The sequence below is a fragment of the Ambystoma mexicanum genome, chromosome 4p, assembly GCF_040938575.1.
Source record: "Ambystoma mexicanum isolate Mex_15411 chromosome 4p, UKY_AmexF1_1, whole genome shotgun sequence".
Lineage (NCBI taxonomy): Eukaryota > Metazoa > Chordata > Amphibia > Caudata > Ambystomatidae > Ambystoma > Ambystoma mexicanum.
Window position 1 is genome coordinate 1,144,254,400 of NC_090927.1, and position 19,398 is coordinate 1,144,273,797.

A 19,398-nucleotide genomic window follows, 5' to 3' on the forward strand; every position below is an offset into this window, starting at 1 on the left:
GGTAGTTTCAATGGAATTACTGCCAAACTCAGAATGAGGCCCTTAGTACTGACAGGAAGGGTGTTGGCATCTGTGATCAGTCCTCTGCACTCCGGTGACTTTGCCCTGGTCTATAAGATATTTTTTAACTGGAGAGAAACCCTATTAAAAATAGTTGGACCTGCATAGTTCAACTCATGCTACAAACGGAGATATGCCTGGATTCTAATGATAAGTGATAATGTTGGAGAGTCCTCTGAGAAAAAAAAGTTTAGAAGTAGGAAGAGCGATCGGCCACCAGGGGGCGCACGGATGAGCCTGCTCTTCGTGTGAGCTCCGCACCTGAGGTCCGAAAAGTGTCCCTGGGCCCCCACTTTGCGACCCTCCCCGGAGCTGCCAATTGGACGCGGGGCATGCGAGTGTGGACCCCTCAACCAAGAGAAAATTTGGAGAAAATCAGAGGTTTTTTGAGGTAGAAACCGAGGAAGCCGTCACGGGCCGACGAGGTGCCCAGCAGCAAAGAGGAAAACGAAATGACCAGGCCCCAGGAGGGAGTACCGACGCGCCCGGTGGCCCCCCCACACGAGGAACTGGAGTTTAAGACCGGCACCAGCCACCTGGGAGAGCGTCCCGGTGGCCCGGCAAGCCTGAACGCACTGGCTCCTCTCGATGCGTACTAGCCATTCTGCGGAGGACCGCACCGGCGAGGACCAGGAGCGGGACCGCCTCCGCGGATAAGGTAGGCCACCGCTCCTCTCCCTCCACCCATAGACTTGCGTTTTGTACGCGTCCGTCCCGGACCGCAGCTCTCCCTCTGGCGGCACAGTGCTCGGCGCCGGCAGGTCAGAGCCCCCGCCTCCTCCTGTTCTGATCTCGGCTGAGGTCCGCGCTGCACGCAAGTCCCACGGGGGGTTTCCCCGAGTGCCGAGGTGGAGGCCTGCGCTAGCGGTGCCTTCAGAAGGAGGTGTGGGGGGGACTGCAATCACCCCCCACCTGGAAAGATTCTCGACGTGCTTGAGCAACAGGGTGCACACTGAAGGGGCTAAAACCCTATCCGGATAATGATTAAGAGCGGAGAGAGGAGGAAACATAAGAGCAATAATTGAAAGAAAAGAGGCGCGGCAACTTTGGTGCACCTAGTAACTCAGGTCTTATAATAGTGAGGCTCCCAACACCCATACTCGCGCCAGAACCACATTTACAAGAGACCAAGCGCTGGGACTATAGGTGACAAGGTCCTTCTTTGGGCCCTCTGAGAAGATCCTTCAGCTCTCACCCGACATACAGGGACACCGGCCACAGCCCACATACTCGTGCCTGCTGAACCCCCCCCAACGATCAAACGTTGGGATAGCCCCGAATCACCTTAAGGAGCCTTCCCAACCCCAGTGAGAGGACGCCCCCCAACAGAGCACCTCTACCCCGTTAGGGCAGGAACATCCTGTGCTGAACGCACCAAATCACCGAAAGACCGCTGGGACTGAGGGTAGGGCCCCCGTCACAGGGGTGTGTGCCTCCTCAAGCGACCCAGTGCATGACAGGACTGATACATAGAGGGTACCCCGCAGCTGCCCCCCCCCATAACAGAGGCCTTGTAAGCTACACAAATGATTCAAGACTGGGACAAGGCAACAGGTCCGTATCCCAGGAGCGGAAAGAGCCACCTGAGCATAGCAATGGGAGGCGGAGAAAAATCTGTGCGCGCACAGCATAGCCCGAGGGTGACATCTTCACACTCCAAACCTAAATCTGAATCGGCGGAAAAGGTCCCTGAATATATGCAGGTGAAAGAAAAGCTCGCCACATACGCTTACGCTCCCCCCATTCACAAAATCGTTTCCCCCAAGATGGCAACCGGAGCGGCAGCACACGGTGAGACAGCAGCCACGAAGGATGACGTGGCAGCCCTGTTGGTGGAAATAAAAAATATAGGAGCCAATAGAGGTGGCAAAATCGACAAAATCACCCAACGCATGGATAGGATTGAGGACAGGCTAGAGGGTGTAGAAAACAACCAGGCCTCGATCGACACCCTGGAAACGTAGTTAGGACACAGAATTACAGAACTCGAGCGGCGAGAAGAGGAATACAAGTTAAAAATGGACGATTTGGAAAATCGTGAAAGACGGAATAGCCTGCGCTTCTTTGGAATTCCGGAGCAGGAAGGGGAGACCGAAGAGGGCTTAAAAACGATTTCTGACATCATTAAGATCCTCGTAGCTGATGACGCGATTGATGAACCAAGAACAGAGCGGATCCACAGGGCAAGAGGCCCGTCGGGGGGACCGAGATCGGTCCTGGCTCGCTTCCACAGCTATCAGGACAAGGCAAAGATTCTTGAGAAAGCGAGACACGGAGGTGTGATCACCCTTAACGGAGCTCAAATAACCATACATCAAGACCTGTCTGCCATAACACTAGCTCTGAGAAGGATGTGCGGCCCTCTCACGAAATGGTTGAAGGAACGAGACACTAGATACAGGTGGGGCTACCCCTTCTCCCTTTCTTTCGAACACAATGGCACGAACATCAGGCTGCAATTTGAAAGAGAAATAAAGGCATGCATATCTGAACTTGTGGAGGCGAATGAACGAGGGAGCGACGGAGACGCAGCACGAGGCGAAGGAAGAGGATGGAAACTTCAAGGCCCGAAGAGACAGAGAGTTAAAGGATCGAGAAAATATCGAAGAGGCAACACATCCCCGGAGGGGGGCAAGTGATCCGGATTGGCAATAATGAACTTTATGCTATACCATTGCCTTAAATCAAGGCCTTTTATGGTTAGACACTACAAACACCCATGTTCAATGGTTGTAAGGTGAGATTTAAATGGAGGGGGATGCATTGGGGGCTCAGACTCATGCAGTAGTTAATTTTAGCAAAAGGACCGTGAGGTAACGGTCCCTGCTGGTGGTTCGTGCTGGTGCAGTGTACTTCACTGGACCCGCTCGGATGCCGCCACATGAGGGGAGGGGGGGGAGGGTCACAAGACGTGGGAAAAGACATGATCGAAGCAGTTTTCTCAATTACTGCTGAGGAGAGGAAAACATCGATGCTGGTTGAGGGCATACTTCAGGGAATGGTGGCATACTATGATGAATAATCCAAGGTCACAAACAGATGGCTACCCCTGAAGTTAGCACACGGGGCCCCCTGAAAGTGGGGACACTTAATGTTAAGGGGCTTAACTCACCCACCAAGAGGTCGCTAGTACTAAGGGAATTCCGGAGAGCCAGGATGGATATCCTATTCCTGCAAGAAACCAAGTATATGGAGGTGGGAGGAGAGGCCTATTCTAGGGAAACGCCACGGCTTGGAGTTCTGGGGCTCTGGACCATTGCGGGGTATGGGAATCCTCATTAGAAAGGGAGTTGAATTTCAAGTCACAAAATCCTGGGCAGATGTAGAAGGGCGAGCTTCTTTGGTGGCGGAAACTATAGGGAGTGTGGAGGTAACGATAGCCACGATCTATTCCCCCAATGTAGGGCAACTCAGATTCCTCTCAAGGACCATCACTAAAATAATGTTGGAAACTACGGACATATTGTACTGGGCGGGGACTTTAATCTATGGGCTGACTCCAGCTTGGTTTTAAAACGGGTAACAACTGCCAACAACGAAACGAGAGGGGACCACGATGATTTTATAAGCATGATGCAAGTATACACGCTGGTTGATGTTTGGAGGGAAATGCACCCTGACGCAAGAGGATACACATTTTATTCTCCCCCACACAATACTTTTACCCAAATAGATTATATCTACCTCTCACGGGAGCTGTACACATAACATCACACTCTGCGATCACCCCAGTAACATGGTCTGATCATGACATGGTCACAGTTGCTATACAGTGGGAACACCTACCGATCAGGAGTGGGAAATGGAGGTGCAATGAGACCCTGTGGAGAGGGGACCACAATGATTTTATAAGCATGATGCAAGTATACACGCTGGTTGATGTTTGGAGGGAAATGCACCCTGACGCAAGAGGATACACATTTTATTCTCCCCCACACAATACTTTTACCCAAATAGATTATATCTACCTCTCACGGGAGCTGTACACATAACATCACACTCTGCGATCACCCCAGTAACATGGTCTGATCATGACATGGTCACAGTTGCTATACAGTGGGAACACCTACCGATCAGGAGTGGGAAATGGAGGTGCAATGAGACCCTGTGGAGAGACCTTGTCTTTAGAGAAGAACTCGAGACAGAGAATATTTCAAAGCTAACGACACTGGGGAGATCTCCAAACGGGGTGTGTGGGAGGCGGCCAAAGCAACCTGGAGGGGGATCCTTATACGGGAGGGGGCGCGAAAGAAAAGGGAAAGGACCCTCATTGAAAATAGGCTCCTGAATGAAATATGTCAAATGGATATGGCAGCCAGGGAAGGGGACACCATAGACCTCGATAAGATCCAAGAAGCTCGAAAGAAACGGGAGGAGCTTTGCCACCTAGAACAGGGTCAGATAACACGAAAATTGCATTTATTGAAACAAAAGTTCTACGAAAAGGGGGATAAAGCTGATGAACTGCTGGCTGCTAGACTCAGGATGCAACGGGCAGAACGAAGGGTAAAGGAAATAACACATAACACTCCTGACCAAGGGCAAGTCCAACCATCCATCCCTTGACTGTCCGCAAACTTTTATGAATCCCTATACTCCTCTGAAGCAGACCCAAACTCGCAAGAGATAGATAACTATCTCGCCGACACCGATCTCCCCAAAATAGGTGAGGTAGACTCGGCTCACCTTGAGTCCCCCATAACGGAAGAGGAAGTACACCAGACGATCAAAAGGCTGACATTGGGAAAATCCCTGGGGGAGGATGGATATACAGCCGGCTTCTATAAGACCTTCAGTGCCCTCGTAGCCCCATTTCTGACAGAACTATTCAATGAGGTCCCAGATACGGGAACCGCTCCTGACTCCTTTGTCCGAGCACTCATATCGGTCGTCCCCAAGGAAGGTAGGGATCCCAAATGTTGCGGGTCATATCGCCCTATATCCCTGCTGAATCTTGATGCCAAAATTTACACAAGGGTATTGGCTGCCAGGTTAGAGACTCACATGCCCCACCTTATTCACCCCGACCAGGTTGGATTTATAATTGGGCAGACACCATGCGGAAAACTCTCCACCTGGTTGCAGCCTCCCAAACCATGATCGATGAACCCGCCTTGCTTTCCATTGACGCTGAGAAAGCATTCGATAGAGTGGAATGGGAATTCGTTGCCGCAGTCCTCCGTGCCGTATAGGGCCAAAATTTAGAAAAGGGATGAAAGCATTGTACACAGCACCAAAAGCCGCAGTGTCAGTCAATGGGGAGTACTCGAGATGGTTGAGTTAAAACGCGGTACCCGACAGGGATGTCCCCTTTCGGCCATACTCTTCGCCCTTTCCGTAGTACCCCTGGCCCAGAAAATCAGGAAGGACACCCAAATTGAGGGAAGGAGGTTGGGACAGGTGGAATATAAGGTAGCGCTGTACGCTGATGGCTTATTTCTCCACGTGATAAACCCCAACACATCTATCCCGAGGCCACTAAACCTAATAGATGCATACGGCCTAATATCGGTTTTTAAAATCAACAGATCCAAGTCGATACTCTTCCCCCTACTGGGATCAATGGAATTGAACAGTGAAAGATATTCTTCCCTGGGTCTTACGATAGAGCATGAGAAATTGAAATACTTGGGGATACATGTCACGAGATCCCTCCGAGACCTATATGAGGCCAAATTCCCGGCACTTCTCCAAAAATTTCAGGCAGACCTCGTCCGATGGGATAAGTTAACCATATCCTGGGTTGGACGCCTAAATGCAATAAGGATGACCTGTCTCCCAAGATTTTTATACCCCTTCCAAATGCTCCCCATTCAAATGCCGTGCCAATTTTTTTACGGAAGTCAAGAAAGCAATTATAAGATTCCTGTGGCAGGGGAAAAAAACGAGAATTGCATTCACTAACTTGACATTGCCAAAAGAAAAAGGCGGGGTGGGCCTCCCGGATATTCAAAAATATTATGAAGCAACTCAGTTACGGGTCCTCATTCCCCACCTCCGTGATCAGAAAACACCCCAATGGATTGCCATGGACAATCACTATCTGTCCCCAGCGACAGTCTCTGAGTGGCTATGGTCCCCTAGAAGAAGAGTACTAAGGAAAACCAAAGCACACCCGATGTTCGAAACCATATGGGATATATGGTGAGAAGGCAGGAAACACATCACTACATGGCCATCACCACTAAGTCACCTGTGGTCCCCTGGCATCAATGACCAGATCCCTAATGTGGAACGATTTCAATCCTGGTACGAGGCGGGCCTAGAAAGGGTGGGGCAACTTCTAAAAAAGGACTAATTTATCACACTCTCCGAGCTTGAGGAGGCACTCAGAATTGGCACACTGTCTGCATTCCACTTTCTGCAAATTAAGCAAATTAAGGGTGTCCTGACAAAGCCCAAATGGAAGGACAAGTTTGAAAGGGACCTCACCCCATTCGAGAAAATATTAGATTCTAGAACTGAAATGAAGGAACTGATCTCGATCCTATATAGAACGCTCATAGAGGCAGGGGAAGGGTCAACAGAACCCCTTAGACTGAAATGGGAGAGGGATGTTGGGGACAGTATTGATCCAGAGATGTGGGACAAAATATGCCGGGCTGCACCCAAAGCCTCGATCTCATCCCAATATAAGCTGCACGCGATTCAATTACTTAACAGATGGCAATATGACCCACACATGCTCTCCAAAATGTACCAATCCTCTAGCCCACTATGTTGGAGGGGTTGTGGATCTACGGCAGATTATTGGCACATGTGGTGGAGCTGCCCCCGAATAAAAGTCTATTGGAACAAAGTCCTGGGGTGGATTACAGACTTAGATGGGATCCAGAGAATAGCAGACCCCCTCCTAATACTATTTGGCTTTGAAAAAATTGAGGATGAATGGAGGAGGGTCAAAGACATAGCTGCACCGCTGTTACTAGCCGTGAGGACTCTCTTAGCCATGAAATGGAAATGTCCCACAGTCCCGACCGAGGGAGAATGGGTCAACGTAGCCTCTAACATGTGCACTATGGAGAAGATCACATCATCCATACATGGGAAATCCACACAATGTGATATTCCACAGATGGAGTTCCTCAACAAATACATGCCCGAAATGACACATTAATACCTACAGGTCCACCAACCCCATAATCCCACAATGTAATAGAACACCTGTTGATAGAACAAATGATCCGAGACAACAAAAATCGCGCTAACCTCCCAAACAGGGCGGTCCCCGACACTTACCGAATCCATTATGCAACTCACCAAACACTAGAAATCACATTCCTCATTGGCAGTCGATTAAGTCTTGTAAGGTGGGAGGAGGGTGGGGAGGGAGGGGATAACAGGGATTATTGTTGAGAACTATTAACATTTTAAAAAGAAAGTTAAAAGCAAACAGAAAGTTCACAAAATCATCATCGAAATGTAGATTTGGATTATGATTGTATTTGTTTGACGACAACACCTTCTTTTATTGTTTTTGATGCTTGTTAATTTCTAATGGAAATACTGTAACCTGTTTGACGTAAAATCAAATAAAAACAAATTTAAAAAAAAAGTAGTAGAAAGAGCAGATTTTTAGATAAGGATAGGCCAACCCATGGATATTGGTGTGGGCCTGGTCTGAGTTGAAAGACCAGGATGGAAGAAAACCATAATTAAATGTAGTGGGGTGGTCAAAAAGTTCACGTAAAAGCAAATAATCTTTTGGAGGGCGACTGGAAATTCCTGCGGATTCAATTAAGTGGCCAGATTTCTGAAGAAGAGCTGCAAACCCAAAGAGAGCTATGAGCTATGATTCCAGGCGGGGGATTATGCTAAGGTGGACCAAATCTATTCTCACCTTCATAGTAACATCAACTAAAACCTCTGCCTAGATTGCTTCAATTCTCGGGAGTCTGGGAGGTGATGAGGGGGAGTATATTTTCCAGTTATGATTTCAGCCGGGATCCAGTACCTGTGTTTTGGAAATGTCACATAAACCCATTAACCCCCTCGGGGCTCTTAGGATGTACATATACACCTTAAACATCTGTGAATATAAGGCAGAGTCCCACACCACCCAGCCCTCAGCCAATTCTGGTTGACAATTTGGAAAATGTTCCTAGCAGTGAAAGGGTTCATTGTATTTGATTGGCTTACGGATAAAATGATTATTCGCTTTTTAAGTTGGGACATTTCCCCTCTCACCAGAGGGTGGGAGGCCTACCAAGGAAAAATCCAGACCCAGTCGGAACAGCAAGGTATAACCGCCAAGAGAGAGAGGGACACCAGCTGCAGCCGCGCACAGATAGAGACCAGTGATCCACTTTGCAGGACCTGCAGAGTCTGCATGGCACGCTCACACAGACAATTCCAGGTTCCCTAGACCACCATGGACAATAATGGGAAAAGGAACCATCCTTCCCCAAACTTACTGGGATACCCACAGGGAAACGGGTCCTGAAACACGAATTTGGACTTCCTATGTCATCATCTTTGATACACGGCGAGCTGAAACGGAGAAAGCGGGCAGGGATTAGCCCACTTCTTATAATTTTTTATCGCACATACAGAGCCCAGGTGCGAAATACGGGGCCATATTGCCCACATAAGTTGCCCAATCCTCACAGAGGCAGGGGGAACTAAGCAAGGGACAGGCAGCAGGTAGTGTCGGTGTTTCAGATGAGGTCAGAGATGGAGCACAACCAAGATACCAGCAGAAGGAAAGATGGAGTGGTGGCTTATGGAGGAAATTGGCAGAGGAGTGGAAGTGGTTCTGCAGTGTGAGTGGGCATTGTTGTGTGATGAGTGAGCAGAGAGATCAGTGGAAGAAGTGAATGTGAGTGAATGCTACAGGGTGAAAGGAGGGTGTTTGAGTAGCTGTGGGAGAAGTAGTAGTTTGAGGAAGAAAGCAGTAGTTGGAGGAGGAGAGGTTTAGTGGAAGGCAAGGAGTCGTAGATGAGGATGAGAGTAGTAGGGGGAAGAGGAAAGAAATATCAAAAGTAGGAGAGTAATGAAGAGGAATAGGGGTGGGAGTGGGAGTAGGAGAATAATAGTACGACAGAGGGGAGTAGTAGAGTGAAATAGTAACATCAAAGCATGTCGGTAGGATCAAGAGGAGTGAGCAGAAAAGAGGGAGCCGTGAGCAGGAAGTAGTGAGAAAGAGAGGGGAGGGTGGACATACAAGGGTAGTCCGACTCAACCAGAGTAAGTGGAAAGCACCATCCAACTTCAAAATAAAAGACTAACCGGCAAATAGAGTAGGAACAGTTGGAAAGTCCCTGGGGGAGATTAGACAACCAGCATCTTAGAGAACCATCTGTAGCGTCACACAGTTCTAAGACAGTAGTGGTCAACATTCACTAGCATAAACCAGGGGTTAAGGATGCCCGTGCTAGGGAGAAGGATAAAAAACAGACAAGAGAGAGAGGGATGGTGCTATGCCTTACAAAGAAAAAAAAAACTTTGATCTGTCTATAAGACTCATAGGGATTTCTGGGCCATCAGTGACTCAGTTCAGAAGGCATGTGGGCCGTGAAACATACAGCTCTATGGCCTAGCTTGATCATGCCATCCTTGGCCATTGTTTATGTTTAGGTATTTATACCACAACAGAGCAGACTGTATCGCATCTAGGCATAGATTGCACATACCAGTGCAAAGTTACATTTTCAGGTAGAGTTAAATAAGGAGATAGAAACATTAATACCTTACAAATGAAATGGTATGATATGATATGATAGGTTATTTATAACACGCTTAATACCCAGAGGTTTCTAAGCACAGACCCAGGGATCGAACCTGTGTTTCTCCATTTCGTCTTGCTTCCAAGGCGAGCATGTTGCCCCTGAGCTATCTTCCCGAGCCTAGGGAATCATGTGCATGAAAGTCAAAAGGAAGGAAGTTGCCAGTTGTGAGACATGCCTGGTATCAAGAGGGATGACAGAGACAAGAGATATATATTTCTAAACAAAACCTTATTAATAATCAGGATGGTGTAACGCCTAACTAACCCGATACTATGGTTGGACTTTCCCTGCCTAAAAAAATCTAAGGAAAGTCTGTGTCCACAAGTCCAAATCAAAAGTCTGTGTCACAACCTATTCTTGTCTTCACAACTACGCCAGAATCTAGTGGGGAAATGTTCTCAACCAAATAAAAGTGTTCAAGTTCAATACAGTTCCAATGTAACTTAGTTTCAAAGAGGTTTGATCATGTTCTGAAGTTACCTTCTGTTAGATTCACAGGTATCACAGTTTGCATCAAAAGAGGGTCTTGGGTTTGCCTTTCCCAAGTTCAAATGTAACCAAGCTCATACAACACTGTGATCTTGGGACTCCCTTGCCCAAGATAAACACTCTCTGGTTCTTTGGTTCTCAGGGTTCCCTACCCCAAGACTTATACTGAGCAGTTGACTTGTGTCCTCTGTTCACAAGTTTACAAGAGAATACACGGGCCACGTGACCCGTCCTTTGGTAAGCTTCACCAAGGGCACACACTTATTTGCTGCTTTTCCAATATTTAGTGGTTTCTGGTCTAGGCGCAGTTATGAGACCACACGGACCACCCACTACATGTCACACAACCAGGGACCACATGCCTTGTTTGTAATTTGACTCTTGATATTAGCAATGTCAGTGTTTAGGAAACTTCCTGGTCTAGGCGCAGTTGTCAGACCATACAGTCCACCCATCACAGGTCACGCAGCCATACGTTTCCCCAAAGGCCGTTGTTCAGTAATATTAAAAACACCTCTTCATTGTCCTTATATGTCTTGCACATTATTCTTAAGGTGTTTTTCTGGTAGGAAGTTATTTGATACACTTGTTTGTCCCAGAATGTTTATGCAGTGTTTAGCATTTCCTAGTCTGATCAAGTAACAACTTTTCTTTCATTGAATTCTTCATAATTGCCATATTCAGTAAGTTTCACTCCAACCACGACTTTCCTGTTACCCAATATTCAGTAAATGTAATGTTGCGTTGTATTCATCAGGATAACACCTTTCATTCAATTCAGTTCTCAGTAAATGTAGTTTTAGATGTGCCGACTTGAATAGCACCTTTCATTTAGTTCAGTATTCAATAATTGCAGTTTTAAGTTGTGCAGACTTGAACAGCACCTCCATTTAATTCGACATTCAATAAATGTAGCTTTTAGTTGTGCAGGCTGCATTCAATAAATGTAGTTTTTAGTTGTGCAGGCTTGATTAGTACCTTTTATACAGTTCAGTACTTAGTAAATGCAGTTTTAAGTTGTAAGTGTTGTAAATAACACCTTTCATTTAGTTTGGTATTCAATAGGTGCTATTTTGCATTTGTTCCGTGGACCGTGACCATCTCCGTGGGCCCTTGGAGCACTCCAGCATTCCTAGAGTCTCCCAACACTTGCTGTGTCTCTGTAGCTCTGTTCGGTGGCTTCTCCCCAAGTGGGAAAACCAACTTGCCAGTTCGCTGGCGCCGGGTGCTCTACTCCACACACGCTGGCCTTCGTTCTTGGCTCGGCCTCTGCTCCCTGGCAGGTCTTGCTGTACGTCTTCCCTCACAAGAGTTCCCAGGCCTGCACAGTCACCTTGGCAAGACTCTCGGGATCTCCGTCGGTGTTTCGGCTTCTCGCTTCTCAGCACAGCAACTCCTCGGTTCTCTGTTCCTTCTGTGACTACATCTCTCATGTGCTTCTGGTGTTTATATTGTTCTCTACTACTAGCAGGCTGCTGGTCAAATGAGGTCTACTCAATTGCCTGACTCTGCTTAAGCCTATTAGTGTGACATGTCTGATATTTATTGCTACATGCCTCCAGACCACTCTTCTTCATCACAGTACTAGAGTGGTGTTTATAATAGTTGTTTCTTCTTCTTTGCAGTACTTAAAGGAAAACTACAGGGGAGGATGGATGAGATTGGCACTAGTCCATAAAGGCTAAGGGTGGTGAGTGTAGATCAATATCAGGAAAGGGGCATACGATGTCACACCTACGGGCACCTTGTCTCCAATCCTCAAGCACCCTCCACTCAAGTGATCCTCCCTTGCGTATCCACCCCCAGGGTTGGGATCCAAAAGTGATGGCCCTTCCCTGGCCACCTAAACAGAAGATCCCTGGGGAGGAGATGTGAGAGTACCTTCAGGTTTCTCACAGGGGGCAATGCCCAAGCACAGATAACCACCCTTCATGTTGGCCCTTTCAATGCAATGCATAATAAAAATGCATCTTATGGGCCAAATCCTGAGGGGCCAGTCCATGGACCCAAAGTCCAGTGCAGAAAGTCCAGAAAGACACAAATAGCTTAATATCAACTTTCTCCCCTTCTGAAAATCAAACCCTAAATCCCAGAAAACAACTTCAGATCTGCAGTCCAATCCTTGGTTCACTCCTACCTGGATGGTGGCACTGACCTGGGCATCCCTCAGATGTGCCCTGCATGATGTAACACGTTTCATCCAAGGACTCTGCAGATTCTACCACATCTCCCCAACCTTCATCGAACTGCCCTGACTCCCGATGGAAGCCCATATCATCTTCAAATCCGGCTGCATCATCTTCAAAGCTGTCACCCTGAAATCCCCAAGTTACCTCCCCGAGAAATTCAGCATCTCTGGAGGCCTGCGATCTATCAAAAGTAAGGACATGTGCAAACTTGAACTCGGCCAGTGCATGAGGGAAGAAATCAGAAGACCGGCCTTTCTCAGTCTATGCCCCAAGACTCTGGAACCACCTGCCCGTTAACATCCAACTCACCCTGCGCTTCTAAAGTTCTGGTAGCAGCTCAAGACCCTCCTCTTCAATTAATGGCTCCTCCCTAACACCGAGGTCCACACAGCCTCCACTCCCCAACCTATCTGAGACTGAGTGATCTGCTCTCCACTGTTTCCTTCCCTACTTCCTTGTAGATCTCTTCCTACCAAAATCCCCGCACTCCTCCTCCCCTGTTAGCTCCCTGCTCCCTTGTTTCTCTGCTTGCCTCAGCATGTTCTCCCTCTTATGATTGTAAAGCACACCATTGATTCCTGGAGCTATGTTCGCACTCAATAAATACCCTGATAACAATGATATTAGCATTTGAAGCACATACACAGCAGTCAAAACTGAATTTGCTGGCAAATGACCAGCCAATGAAGGGATCATCTATCACAGGAAATAGATGAGGATTTCAGGAGGTTATAGATTCAGCTGAAGTCTGTACCACCTGCAGACGGCAGAACTGCCACTCTTGGATTTTAGCAAAAGTGAGTTGGCATAATCATTCTGGAACTGACCAGAGTGGCAGCGTGCTGCTCCTTCCAAGGAAGAAAACCAAGGATCCGACACAAAAGCAAAAATCTGAAGGAAGATGATTTCACAACCTCACCCACATTTTGGATGAGACCTAGATCAGATTGCCAGATGAACCATAAGGCCGTTACTTTCTCGACATAAGATGTGCTGATGCAGTGTGATGCAATGACTTATTTTGTACAAAAATGACAAAAACACCCCATATCCGGTTGATTCTGAACCTGGCAGTTACTGCCATTTTCTGAGTGAATGTCTTTATCTGGAAAACAAACCACCATTTGAAAGCACTCTAGGGCACTTTATGCAGTGATGTATGAGTTTTCCCACGGTCTTGGATCGTTATGGCAGAATTGTATCCAGTTTTGCTGTGCCAACAAAAACGAGGTGTATCCTATCAAAATAAATAGCGGATGTGGTTGCAATAGTGGGCAGTGTTACAAAAAATGCCAAATCCTCTTCACAAACATAATCTCCTCATTTTGCAATCATCCCTGCAAGCTTTCATCTACCCTCCAATCTTTGCTCACACCACCCAAGCCAATAGCTATTGCCTCCTCCATTTCTGCTAATGACCTTGCTCATAAATGTTCTGCTAAAATCTTTAAACTTCATGACACTCTCCCAACCCTCCTCTCTCTGCCTCTCATACCCTTCTTCTGTCCACCACCTCTCCCCTACCTCTTTTCCTCTTGACTACCACTCCCCTATCCCTCTTATTGAATTAGCACTCATCCTTTGCACTGCCAACCCATCTTGTGCTCCTATCGACGTGTTTGCTCCCCAAATGATCAAATATTTAGTCTCAATCACTTGCACTTCTGTCTCTGAGCTCTTAAGTTTCTCACTCTCTCTGCTGGACTCTCCTCTGCCTCCTTCAAATCTGCAAAACAAAGGAGGTGATGGCTGGAAGGTTTTGAATTGATCTTAACCTCTGGCATTGTTCTGGGAAACCTTCCAGACCATCGTTCTTTGCCTGCCAAGCCATTACAAAAGGGGAAAGACCATATGCAAATCAGGCTTGGTCCCACCCCAAAAGGGGCAGTTCTTCAAATCTGCAACTGCCCTACCTCTATCGAAGAAACCCTCTGCTGACCCAAACGCCCAAGCACATTTTCACCCAGGTTGTCTCCTTTCCCATTATTTACAGGTCATTGAGAGGATGCTGTTCAACTGGATCACCAAGTACTTTTATCATAATGGCCTTGGAGATCCACATCAATCTGGCTACCATGGTAAACACTACACTGAGACTGCACTCATGCATGTCTCCAACTGTCTCTGAAATGCGCACCACTCAAAACCTTCTTCGATACTTATCATTTTGCACCTTTGTTCCGATTTCAACACCATTGATCACTCCTTTCCCCTCACTTTTCAGGACAGTGGGTTTTGCAAATCTGCACTCGCCTGGATTGCCTTCTGCATGGAAGGTCGATCCTTTAAAAACTGTTGGAACTCTTAAACCTCTGACTGCACCCCTCTCCCTGTCGGCATCCCCCAAGGATCAGTATTTGACCTCTGTTCTTCACCAGCAATACCTCTGATTTAGGAAGACTTAGCTCATCCTTTGGCTTCCACTATCACCTTTTTGCTGCTGACACACACATATTGTTCTTCCTTCCCTCCTTAGCCCCATCCATCTTGGAACAGATTACAAACTGTCAATTTGTTACTAGATGGCTCTACGCTGCCTCATGCTGAACTCTTCAAAAATGGAAGTCATCATTCTTCCGGGTTCCAATACCATCTCTTCCTTACCCTCTCCTTCCTCATTCCAGCCTAAACTTCTTACTGCCTCACCCAAGACTCGTAATATTGGGGTCCACTTTGATAAAGACCTACGACTGCAACAATTCACCCCTATCACTGCCTCTGCTGCTGCTCGTATTTATCTCCTCAACATTTGGAAATGTCACCTTTTTTTTACTAATCACTCTACAAAAACTCTAACCACCCCTCTTGTGCTCAGCAAGCTTGACTAGTGCTGAAGCCTACTCCTTGGCCTTCCTCTATACTCCTTCCTCCCTCTAGAAAAAGTCCTCACCTTTGCTACCCACACTCTCTACAACCTACCCAGATTCTCCCCACCTCTGCCTATCGACAACATGCCGGTTGGCTACCCATGCACAACCTCTCTCTTTTGAAGCTCTTTTTTTCAATTGTCTTCCTCCTCAGGACCTGTCTGATTGTATCTCAGTTTACGCACCATCTTGTTCCCTCTGATCCTTCGCTTTACTAAACCTCACCATCCCATATACTCCCAGTGCCTCCTCACTTCTACCTGTTCTCACTAATCACCCCACCAGAACCGACTGCCCATAACAATGAAACCCAGCCCAGTCATATCATATAATTTCATATGACCTGTGGATTTCTTCAAATCGCGGCTTAAACTTCACTTACCTGCTAGAGAGGGAGCCTCTCTTCAATCTCCCCCATCCCCACTTCCTGGCCCCATCACTGCCTCCTTTGACACTTAATAATGTAATTTTGGATATTTAAAAAGAACTCCTCTTTCGTTTGAAAAATGTGCCCCCTTAGGTTAATGTTACCTCCTTAAGTCACCTGTTTCCAATATACATGTTTCTGTTTGTTTTGTCCCTGGCATATGACCCACTTTTTAACAGCCTCCTAAACTGGTTCGCCACTTGTTCTCATGTATGTGATATTGTACAGGCACCCTACATGGGAACGGCTCCACCATCTGTACATGTGCTATTGTAAGTCATTTCTTTTTTTTTGACAACTTTATTTAAAGATTTATCAAAAGAAATACATATCATTCCAAAACAACAATTATGACAACAAGAAAACGACAAATAAAACGAAAAAAGCATTATGCAAGTTGATACAAATAGTACAGAATAAATAAGAAAAACCTATCAATTATCTCTACTAATCGCAACAAACCTAATTTGAAATGATAACTAGCAAAACATCAGAGGAAAATAAGAGAGAGAAAAAAAAACACACAACCGCACAACACAAGACAAACACAATAAAAAGAACACAACAGTAAATTAACCACTCTGAAACAAAAACCACCGCCCATCAGCACTTAATTCACACATGGAATTCATTAAAAGCCTCCCACTGTTCCTTATAAAATTCTTCTTTATGTAAAGCATAATACTTAATCCTCTCAAATCTTGACAGCAACTGCACCTGCGATAACCATTCATCAATACTTGGTTTCTTTCTCATCTTCCAGAGGTGTAAAATTTGACGAGTCGCCACCAAAAACACCTTATTAGCCCAACACAGAGTCGCATAGCTAAAGTGACGAGTGCCCACTGGTGATTTCATAAGAACTGATGATGGTGTCCTTGGAAAAGAGATGTTCCCGACCAAATCAACTCTATCCAAAACCTCACTCCAAAAACCTTTAACCCTCGAACAATTCCATAACATGTGAAGCAAAGTGCCTTCCTCCGTAGAACAACTCCAACACATACTATCCTCCCTTAAGCCAAATCTGTGCATTTTAACTGGAGTCCAAAACAGACGCCCCAAAATCCTCTGTTGAATATATCGTAAATTTAGATCAATTTTCATCCTAACTGGAACCTTCCATAGAACCTCCCAATCCTGCATAGAAATATCTCCACCCAGTTCAGCACACCACATAAGTCGAAGAGCATTCCATGAAGATCTAAATTTCTCTTCTACCGGGAACAACCTCAAATAACTAGACACTGCACGAGGCGCAACTACAATAAAACTACACCTTTCTGATCTTTGTAACAAAGGGTCAGGAAGCATTAATACTCTCTCAGAAATCAAATCTCTCAACAATCTATCTCTCCCCATTTCCCTATTATGTAGCATAAACTTCTGCTTCAGAGACTCAAAAGATATCATACCGTCATCATCCCATATGTCTCTAATAAGTAATATACCCTTGTTCATCCAACTCCTCCAGCATAGCATCTTATTATTGATCTGCAACCCCGGATTCTGCCAAATGGAGGCTTCCCCATAGAAATTAAGTCCCTGCCCTCCACTTACAATCAATGATGTGACTGCATCTTTGGAAGCATGGACAGCCTGCAATGTACTGACCGATTTAGGTAACTTTCCAAGAGAGTACAGTGATTCAATTCGGAAGGGTCTCATCTTAAACTCTTCTATCTGAGCCCAAACTGGAATGTCTGATTCATTCAACGAGAAATATGATATACATTTTTTAATCAAAAAACTTTTGTAGTAATTTTCAATGTTAGGATAACCAAAACCCCCCTCATGTACACTCCTAACCATTAAATACCTGGGTATCCTTGGTTTCCTTGAAACTCCCCATAGAAACTCCTGAAAGACCCGATCCACACGGCCCAAAACTTTTTTCGTAAACCTTAAAGGTAGCGATTGTCATTTCTGACCGAGACTGGCAATCCTGCTCTTCAAATAAATACAAATACAACAATGGGAAACATCCTTTCTGATCTCTGTGTGTGCGCACAGCACAGTTCCCGTTGGATCCACCTTAAACGTGTGATGAAGAACCTGGTAACCCAGGATGGATATGAAGCATGATGTGCATTTCTGATCAGTCTCTGCCAACTTTGGAGATGTATCCAAATAGCCTGGAAGAACCCTACCAACCAAATGGGATATCCCTTGTGCCCTTCCACACAACAAGACAATGGGGCCAGGAAGGACCACTAAGGGGGAGTGTGTGTGTGTTCTCTTCTAGTGTAGGCATGCTCTGATTTAATCAAATTGACAACGTTTGTATCCCTTCCCGGCATCATTTTTGTATTTACCTTGATCTCTTGATTCTGCTTGCGCAAATTCCTCCAAGTGGCTCTCGATAAGATCCGCCAGCTTGTTCATGATCTGCGATCTTTCCAGAGGGCTTTTTGAGGACCACCCAGGAAATGCATCCTTGGCAGCTGACACCGCAGCCTCCACCTTAAAAACATAACCATGTGTGATGTTGAGGCAAATGTGTGTGCTTAAAACATGCATTTCACCCACCACACGAGGTTTAAGAATACTTTATCACTTTTCACTATTGGCTTCATCCATTGATAGCCGTCAACTTTGTTGACTTCACAACTTTCGAGTAGTGTGTTGACAGTGAAAGAACATTCAAAGTCAGTAATTTAAGCAATAGGGTGCAAGTAGTCTTTCATTAGAAGAAAACACAATTGAAATCGAAGAATTCCTGTTAAATACATACCTGTGACTAACTGTTAACATGCAGGGTGATACTATGCTATGAAGAGTAGTTTGTTTTGTCAAAAAAGCAAACAACGTACACTCTTGCAGGAATGATATCCTCAGTGTGATAACATGTTTTGGTTAATAGAATTCAAGAACACAGTGTGGACTTGGAAGCTGGGGATAACTGCTACCAGTTTATAGCTCTAGAAAACAGGCATTATTATTGATTGCCGACGAAACAGTTCACTGAAGCCTGGCTCAAATTTAAAAACAGATCCCGATTATACCTGCCTGGTTTCTTGGTTGGTGGGCAGAGCAGAAGTCACAAGGCAGAAGTTGGGAGGGCGGCCATTTTATTGCATGAAGGTCAGACAAGGGTAAAATATTCAGCCAGAGTGTATAGCCTTTTGGTCTTGATCCACTTCCCAACTGACAGCCACTCACCACTAGTAATCAAAATGTGACATCCGTTTGTGTGACCTGTGCCACTATCATTCACTTGAAAAAGCATTTTCCAAAGTAAGCTCCAGGTTACCAAGTTTCAGGGGGTCTTTTCTGTAGATAAAGTGTCCACAAATTCCAGAATGGGAAAAACTGTCAAGTAATTCTGTTCCAGGCGTTTTAAGCATCTCTAGTGGGCTCCAAGCTCTTGGGTCTTTCTTAGAATCGAACGAAGACCAGCTTGGCAATTGTATCTCCCTGGAATGCAATAGGTGCTGCCATGAGAGTCACAGCGATGAATAACTAGGCCAAGATGGAGATAGCATTGAACTACAGTTCTTTAGTTTGGGAAGAGAGCTCAGGGTGGGCAACGCAACAAACGGGTCAGTAAAATGTAAGTAAGTCTTCTTGTGACTTGGGACAACACAAAGTCTAGGTTTAAAGAGGTACCCACACACCCCACTCTCCCTTCCCCAATG

At 46.0% G+C, this 19,398-nt stretch overlaps 1 protein-coding gene across 1 annotated transcript in view; it reads right to left on the bottom strand.

Annotated features, from left to right (window-relative positions):
• The window catches only part of ALDH8A1 (aldehyde dehydrogenase 8 family member A1), a 189,828-nt gene that overhangs the window by 148,111 nt on the left and 22,319 nt on the right, over positions 1-19,398 (bottom strand). Inside the window, exon 2 of the mRNA XM_069605021.1 lies at positions 18,076-18,223. Within this exon, the coding sequence (XP_069461122.1) occupies positions 18,076-18,223 (148 nt within the window). The remainder of the gene's footprint in view (positions 1-18,075; positions 18,224-19,398) is intronic.